Below are 8,374 nucleotides of genomic sequence, written 5' to 3'. Positions count from 1 at the left end.
GTGTGAATTGTTACTTTCAAGTTAATGAATCAATAATACCGAAAGTTTCATTTTTGGGATGGCTACAATAAAAAGATTTTTACGTAACAAGTTCCGAAAGTGATATTTTGTGGGACAAGCCGCGCAAAATCCTGCGAGTCCCATAAAATCACTATCGGATCTTGTTACCTGATTTCCACTTTCTTGAATTGAAGAGTGAAGAAATACACACTTAAGTAACAATGCAAGCGCTATCATAATAAAATACAAAACAATATGGTATTGTCAAATCCATCGATATGCATATGCAAAATCGAACTGAATGTGGAAATCGTCCCAAAAATAGAAACATCCGGTACTGTTTGTGTGAATTGTTACTTTCAAGTTACTGAAAAAATAATACCGAAAGTTGCATTTTTGGGATGGCTACAGCAAAAAGATTTTTACCTAACAATTTCCGAAAGTTATATTTTGTGGGACACGCCGCGCAAAATCCTGCCAGTCCCATAAAATCACTATCGGATCTTGTTACCTGATTTCCACTTTCTTGAATTGAAGAGTGAAGAAATACACACCTAAGTTACAATGCAAGCGCTATCATAATAAAATACAAAACAATATGGTATTGTCAAATCTATCGATATGCATATGCAAAATAGAACTGAAAGTGGAAATCGTCCCAAAAATAGAAACATTCGGTACTGTTTGTGTGAATTGTTACTTTCAAGTTAATGAATCAATAATACCGAAAGTTTCATTTTTGGGATGGCTACAATAAAAAGATTTTTACGTAACAAGTTCCGAAAGTGATATTTTGTGGGACAAGCCGCTCAAAATCCTGCGAGTCCCATAAAATCACTATCGGATCTTGTTACCTGATTTCCACTTTCTTGAATTGAAGAGTGAAGAAATACACACTTAAGTAACAATGCAAGCGCTATCATAATAAAATACAAAACAATATGGTATTGTCAAATCCATCGATATGCATATGCAAAATCGAACTGACAGTGGAAATCGTCCCGAAAATAGAAACATTCGGTACTGTTTGTGTGAATTGTTACTTTCAAGTAACTGAAAAAATAATACCGAAAGTTGCATTTTTAGGATGGCTACAGCAAAAAGATTCTTACGTAACAAGTTCCGAAAGTGATATTTTGTAGGACACGCCACGCAAAATCCTGCGAGTCCCATAAAATCACTATCGGATATTGTTACCTGATTTCCACTTTCTTGAATTGAAGAGTGAAGAAATACACACCTAAGTTACAATGCAAGCGCTATCATAATAAAATACAAAACAATATGGTTGTAGTGGACTGTATTTGTTTATCGGGTCGTGGAATCAAAGAACGGTTTCTTATTTACAATATATTTACAACACACTTGGGCAAACGATGACTGGAGACTGCAGACTGTCTCAAACCCTCGCCCTTTATACAATATGCGCCCCTTCTTAGGGTCTCAGATGCACCGTATTGGTGGGGGCGGCTGACCTATAGGTTGACAGTTCTACTATTACATGGGTATATTTACACAATATTTACAATTTTAAAACTTTCTTTCGTCGTCCATCTCGGTAGTTAAGTTGGTTCTTCTTTTTCAGTCGCCGTCCGTAACAGTCCTCCCCCCGGCGCAGCTTGCGTAGTCCTCTTCCTTCAAAACGACGGCGAGCTCACTCACTGGTCGTCGGAAAACGCCGGTTCTCGTTCGTACTTCGGCGACCCTGATGCCACCATCTGGTCCAGGATATGTACTCTTCACTAAACCCATCGGCCATGTGTTTCTTGGCAGTGTGCTGTCAACGATCAGGACCACATCTCCGATGCACAGTGGACGCGCCTTGTTACTTGAGTCTCCTCGAGGTACTAAAGTGGGTAGGTACTCCCGTACCCAGCGCTTCCAATAGTGGTCTGCGAGAGCCATACTTGCTCGCCATGTTCGTCGATCGGCCTCATCACAGGGCCCCGTGGCTGGCATGCCGGTCGATGATCCTATCAGGAAGTGGTTGGGTGTGAGTGCTTCGGGATCTGCTGGATTCACGCTCACGTGGGTCAGTGGTCGGGCATTTATCGAGAATTCTGCCTCCATAAGGAGCGTCCGCAGTACTTCTTCTGTCGGTGCCTTCTCTCGCAGTGTCACCCTGAGTACCGTCTTCACTGATCGTACCATCCTCTCCCACGCGCCGCCTTGGTTTGGCGCGCCAGGTGGTATAAAACGCCACTCCATGCGATGCAGCAACCCTTCATCTTGTAGTTTTGGGAGCCATTCTTTATATGCCAGACGGAGTTCTTGGTCTGCCCCGCGGAAGTTGGTGCCGTTGTCTGAGTACATGAGTCGCGGCCAACCCCTGCGTGCTGCCATCCTTCTCAATGCCATGATTGTTGAGTCCGTTGAGAGTGACGCGACGATCTCGATGTGTACGGCGCGTGACGTGAGGCATGTGAAAAGTGCACCCCACCTCTTCTCTCGCCGGCGCCCTATCTTGATCATCATTGGCCCGAAGTAGTCCACCCCACAGTTGGTAAAGGGACGGTGAAAAGGGTCCATGCGAGCAAGTGGAAGGTCTCCTGTTGCTGGGGTTGTCGGCATTGCTCGTCTTCTTCGACAAAAGGCGCAGTTCTTTTCTATGGCTCGTACCGTGGGTCGAAGGTGAATGATCCAATAGTGTTGGCGTAGGTCGTTGGTCACTCGTTCTCTATTGGCATGTCCCGCAGAGCAATGCTCCCGTAGAACGAGCAGTTTTGTGATTGGGTGACGACCATCAAGTATCACAGGTCTCTTCGTGTCACTTGGTGCGGCGGATGCTCCAATACGGCCTCTTACTCTCAGAATTCCATCCTCCATCACGGGATCTAGTCGGTAGAGCCGGCTCGCCTTTGGTATGGTTCGACCTGACCGGATTCGCTCTACCTCGTCTTGGAAGCTGTCTTCTTGAACACGTCGTATCAGCTCCTTTTCTGCGCGCTCGATGTGTCGATGTTCCAGGTTAATCGCTCGTCGTCGACAGATATCCACGAAGGCTAGGACTCTTGCTGTAGTTCTCACTAGAATTTCGTATTTGGAGAAGCGGGCAGGATCAGGTACACAGCTGGATCTTCTGGGATTCTCACTCACATGTAGGACTTCCTCTTCTGTGTCTTCATACGCCGTCTTCCCGGGCCACTGGTCTTCAGGTAGATAGAGGAAATCTGGTCCCTGGAACCACCGGTCCGTCGAGCTGATGGGCGCATTGGTCAACCGTGTGGCATCGTCAGTCACGTTGTGGTCGGTCGGCAGCCATCTCCATTCTTCCTTTTGGGTGAGCTCAGCAATCTCACCGAGTCTATGTGCAACGAAAGGTGTATATCGTCGCATGTCGTTCCTGACCCGATGGACCACCGTCGACGAGTCCGTCCAGTACGTCGTCTGGTCTACTTCCATGCGATGCTCCCTCTTGATGGTTTCGGCGAGACGAGCACCTATCACCGCTGCCTGGAGCTCCAACCGGGGAATCGTCAGCGCTTTCTTTGGCGCTACCTTCGCCTTTGCCGCTATTAAGACGACTTCGATGGTCCCGTCGTTTCTCGTGATGCGCCAGTATGCCGTTGTCGCAAATGCCTGCTCACTTGCGTCACACAGTATATGAAGATCGATTCGTTCATACCCGTTCAACGTGTAGCAGCGTGGCAGTCGTAGCATCGCGATCTCGGGAAGTTGCGCCAGCCAGGATGTAAAGAGCTCGTTTTCTTCTGCCGGGATCGGTTCGTCCCATGTCATCTGAAGTCGCCATAAGCTCTGTAGGATGATCTTAGAGCGGATGGTGTAATGGCTCAATAGCCCCAGCGGGTCGTACACAGACATGACAGCGCTGAGTGCTTCTCTCTTGGTCGGTGCTCGCTTCCCCGCTTTGACATCTTCAGGAACTCGGCTCATGCAGGTGTTGAATCCCAACTCGTCTCGTTGAGCATTCCAATACAACCCAAGTATCTTGCTTCCGGGCTGTTCTCCCCCCAGTTGCGTAGGGGCTGTTGCGTGCAGCTCTGAGGGAATTCCTTTCAAAATGTTTGGGTCACTAGAGTTCCATCCCTTCAAATTGAAGCCAGCACGAGCATGCACTTCTCTTGTTTCTTCGACAGCCTTTCGTGCTTCCTCCGCGTCTTTGAAACTCGCAACCCAGTCATCCATGTAGTGAGCGTTCTTTATGGCTTCCAGTGCACGCGGGAACTCCTTTCCGTGTATGTCTGCATTGTGATTACGGACATGGTGAGCTATGTACGGAGAGCTAGTTGCGCCGAAGAAAACACTGGTCATCTTGTACTTCTTCGGAGGCCTTTCTCGGTCTTCTCCCCTCCACAGGAACTGTTGAGCTGGTTGGTCCTCGGGTCGTACCTTGATTCGCAGGAACATCTCTTGGATATCCGCCGTGATAGCGACGGCCCCTTCTCGAAATCTGAATAATATGCCCGGCAACGACAACAGCATATCAGGTCCTTCCAGTAACTCGTCGTTTAGGCTCACCCCATTGTTTCTCGCCGCTGCGTCGAACACCAATCGATAACCCGGTTTGTTTGGATTCGTCACGGCAAAGTGACACAGGAACCACTTCACTGGGCTATCGTCTTCCGAACCGTCACATGGCGTCGCGTAACCCTTTTTCAATAGATTTTCAATCTGCTGAGTGTATTCCATCTTGAAAACCGGGTCCGCGTCCATCTGTATTTCCTTCCTTTTGAGACGACGCAAGGCCTGATTGTAACTTGCCGGCATTGTCATCTTGTCCCTACGCCATGGTAGCCCCACCTCGTAGCCGACGTCAGTCTTCTTGATGGTTCGTTCGACTATAGTGACGGCTCGTTGGTGTGCCTCGCTCATTCTAGGCTTCCCTTGTACGCCCAGTGCTTCGATCTTGAAGTGTGCTTCTACGAGATCGTGCAGTTCCTTCTCGCCTGGGTTAACACTATTGGCCCGTTCGTAAATGTGCAGTACGTCCTCTCCTTCGTAGATGGCGCGGCGAGGCGCAGTCCCATGCACCACCCATCCTAACCGGGTCTTCGATGCCGCCGGCTGGTTGGGTTCACCGATCCGTAGATCTCTTGAGACGATGCACTCCCAGTGATCTGTTCCGACCAATATGCCAGGGCGTGCTGACTCGAAGCACACTTCTTCCTCATCAAGGTCCTTGAGGTGATCGAAGCTCAACATCGTGTTCGGAATGCCTTGCTGGTGTAGCTTCAAGTCCTTCATCGTTCTTGCCCGGATCTGGTATTCGTCGCTTTCTTTGACGCCCCTAATCTTGACCGTCACCAGCTGGCTTTCTGCTTCGCTCTGGCTCATGTTCACTCCCCTTAAGTGAAGTGGGTGTGACGGTCCTTCTGCCCCTATGCTGGCTGCCAGTTCCTGGTCGATCAGTGTTATTGTGGCCCCTTCGTCCAACAAGGCGAAAGTCTTTCTCTTGCCTTTGGGTCCTGCTATGACGACCGGACACATCTTCAATAATACCGTCTTTGGTTCAGTATGCAGTATGCTTCCCGATGCAACTGACAACACGGACTCCTTCTTATCAGCTGGCATGGCTTGTTCGGGCTCTGCTTGGTCTTGATGTAGCGACGAATGATGTGGGCGGCGACACTCGTTGACGCCGCATGGCTTCGCTCGGCACTGAAAGCGACGATGCTTCTTTTGCGCGCACTTGAAGCAGATCCGTTTCTCGCGCACAAGATTCCACCTTTGATCAACCGTAAGCGCCTTGTACTTCGGGCACTCTGGCAGCACATGATCTCTCTCGCACTCGGGGCACCGGTTGCTCCTTTCTTGTCCATCTTCTGACGTACTATACACCGTCGCACTTTTCTTCACTGTACCTTGTTGCCCGTTCCTGTTCGCACTGGATTTCACTGTCACTGGAGGGCGTGTCTCTTTACTCGTACTCGCGGCGCACGTCACGGGAGCGTATGTATACCGCAGCGCTCGATCCGCTTCTCTCATCAAGAATCGCGACATCACGACGATTTCCGGGTCTGCCGAACCTTCTTGATCGAACGCGTAGTCGCACCACCGTGAACGTAAGTGCGGGCTAAGCTTGTCCAGCACTTCCCGTGTTAGCATCGGATTAAAAAGGTATCCCCTTCGGTCAATCGTCTTCAATACGCAGATGATGTTTTGAATCTTGACTGCGAAACTGTTCAGGTCTGCCGCCGTCGAGTTGGGTTTCGGCAATTTTTTCAATTCTTCCAGCGCCTGGTCGATGATCACCTCCGGTCGTCCAAAGCACTGCTCTAGGGTTTTCATCACTACATTTGGATCCGCGGCGGTGTAGAGTAGAGCAGAAACTCTGTCCCTTGCTTCTCCTTTCAAACAGGTTCGCAACCGTTGGAGATTTTCAGCAGCAGTGAGCTCGTACATCTGGCTCGAGTCCCGGTACGCCGCGTAAAAGGGTAGCCACTCGTTGACCGCTCCAGAAAACGTAGGCAAGTCGATATGACGCGACCTTGGTCTTGCCATCTTTTCCAATGTAGCTGCCAGATGTTCGATGCTACTTCTTGTTCTTGTTGGAGTTGGTGACCTTGCTCGTACTGTTTGGAACCGCGTCTGCCTTGGTTCCTCTCGTTGTAGCCCCTCCCCCCGTTGGCTGACTGGGTTTTGTATCAGCCACTCGTTTACTTTCTGGAGTGGTTCTTCTTTGAAAGGGGGCTCCGCCTGCTGCTCTTCTTCGCCACTTTCATCCTCTTGAATTGCCGCTACTTCTGCGGCCAACCGCATCTTCACGAGATCGGCTTCCATCTTGAGCTCGAGTCTCTTAATTTCGGCCAGTTTCTCCGCCGCCTCTAATTCTGCGAGCCGCCTTCTTGTAGTCACACTGACATTCGATCGATGTGACCTGTTTGTCGATCGATGTGACCTGCTGGATTTTGCCGGCGACCTCTCGCGTCTTTTGTCACTAGCCATGTTAGGTTCTACCAACCCAGACAATGGTGACGCCGGCTGATCTAGGGGAATGTTCCTCAACCGATCCAGGGAGTCGTTCCTCAGTTGTTCCCTCTCGATTGCTTGGAGACGACGTTTTTCTTCCATCTCTGCTGCGCCCACCTGACTTCTTGTTATTACCATTTCGCAGCGTGTATACGAGTTCCAGTCAATGACCGACGCCTCTTCGTGTTGCGTAGATCTGAAAATATTCCGATTGTTTCTTCAGATCTGAAAAGATCTGTTCGCTTCTTCAGATCTGAGAAGATCTTTCCGTTACTTCAGATCTGAGAAGATCTTTTCGTTCCTTTAGATCTGAAAAGATCTTATTCGTTCCTTTAGATCTGAAAAGATCTTATTCGTTCCTTTAGATCTGAAAAGATCTTATTCGTTCCTTTAGATCTGAAAAGATCTTTTTCGTTACTTCAGAGTGAATTGATCCGCTCGCGCTCAGCTCTGAAAGATCTTTTCGTTCTTCAAATCTTCGATCTTTTCGTTCTTCAAATCTTCGATGGTTTTCTTGATTCGGCTGAAGGACCAGACTGTAGTGGACTGTATTTGTTTATCGGGTCGTGGAATCAAAGAACGGTTTCTTATTTACAATATATTTACAACACACTTGGGCAAACGATGACTGGAGTCTGCAGACTGTCTCAAACCCTCGCCCTTTATACAATATGCGCCCCTTCTTAGGGTAATGTCAGACGCGGCGGTTTTGACCGAGACGGTTCCCGCTAGCGATCGCCTGTTCGATGTCACACGCGTCGATTTAATCGCGTCGGTTTATATCCAAAATACAAGGCGGTGTGAGGTCGTGAATAGAACGATAAAACCGCCGCGTCTGACATGTTCCATATACATACCACTGATGACTGTACGAAAGACTCATAAAAACCGAGGCGGATAGTGGTCCCGCAACCCTTCGAGTCGGTTTTAAAATCGCCTGGCGATTCATACCGCTACGTCTGACATGGTCCATTTGAAACCCATTGACGACTCTCCGATACGGTTCTACTCTCGAGAAACGTCTCGGACAAAACCGCCGCGTCTGACATTACCCTTAGGGTCTCAGATGCACCGTATTGGTGGGGGCGGCTGACCTATAGGTTGACAGTTCTACTATTACATGGGTATATTTACACAATATTTACAATTTTAAAACTTTCTTTCGTCGTCCATCTCGGTAGGTAAGTTGGTTCTTCTTTTTCACTCGCCGTCCGTAACAATGGTATTGTCAAATCCATCGATATGCATATGCAAAATCGAACTGAAAGTGGAAATCGTCCTAAAAATAGAAACATTCGGTACTGTTTGTGTGAATTGTCACTTTCAAGTTACTGAAAAAATAATGCCGAAAGTTTCATTTTTGGGATGGCTACAGCAAAAAGATTTTTACGTAACAAGTTCCGAAAGTGATATTTTGTGGTACACGACGCGACAAATCCTGCGT

The 8,374-nt window shown here is 48.4% G+C and overlaps 1 protein-coding gene across 1 annotated transcript; it reads right to left on the bottom strand.

Moving 5' to 3' along the window:
* Positions 1-1,581: 1,581 nt before the first annotated feature.
* LOC123307058 lies at positions 1,582-7,068 on the bottom strand. Its single transcript, XM_044889261.1, has one exon. The coding sequence runs from the start codon at positions 7,066-7,068 to the stop codon at positions 1,582-1,584; it is 5,487 nt and encodes a 1,828-aa protein (XP_044745196.1).
* Positions 7,069-8,374: the final 1,306 nt, after the last annotated feature.

This window comes from Coccinella septempunctata, chromosome 2, assembly GCF_907165205.1.
Source record: "Coccinella septempunctata chromosome 2, icCocSept1.1, whole genome shotgun sequence".
Taxonomy (NCBI): Eukaryota; Metazoa; Arthropoda; class Insecta; order Coleoptera; family Coccinellidae; genus Coccinella; species Coccinella septempunctata.
Note: the sequence above shows the minus strand (reverse complement) of the source record. Positions and strands in the feature narration are given on the sequence as shown.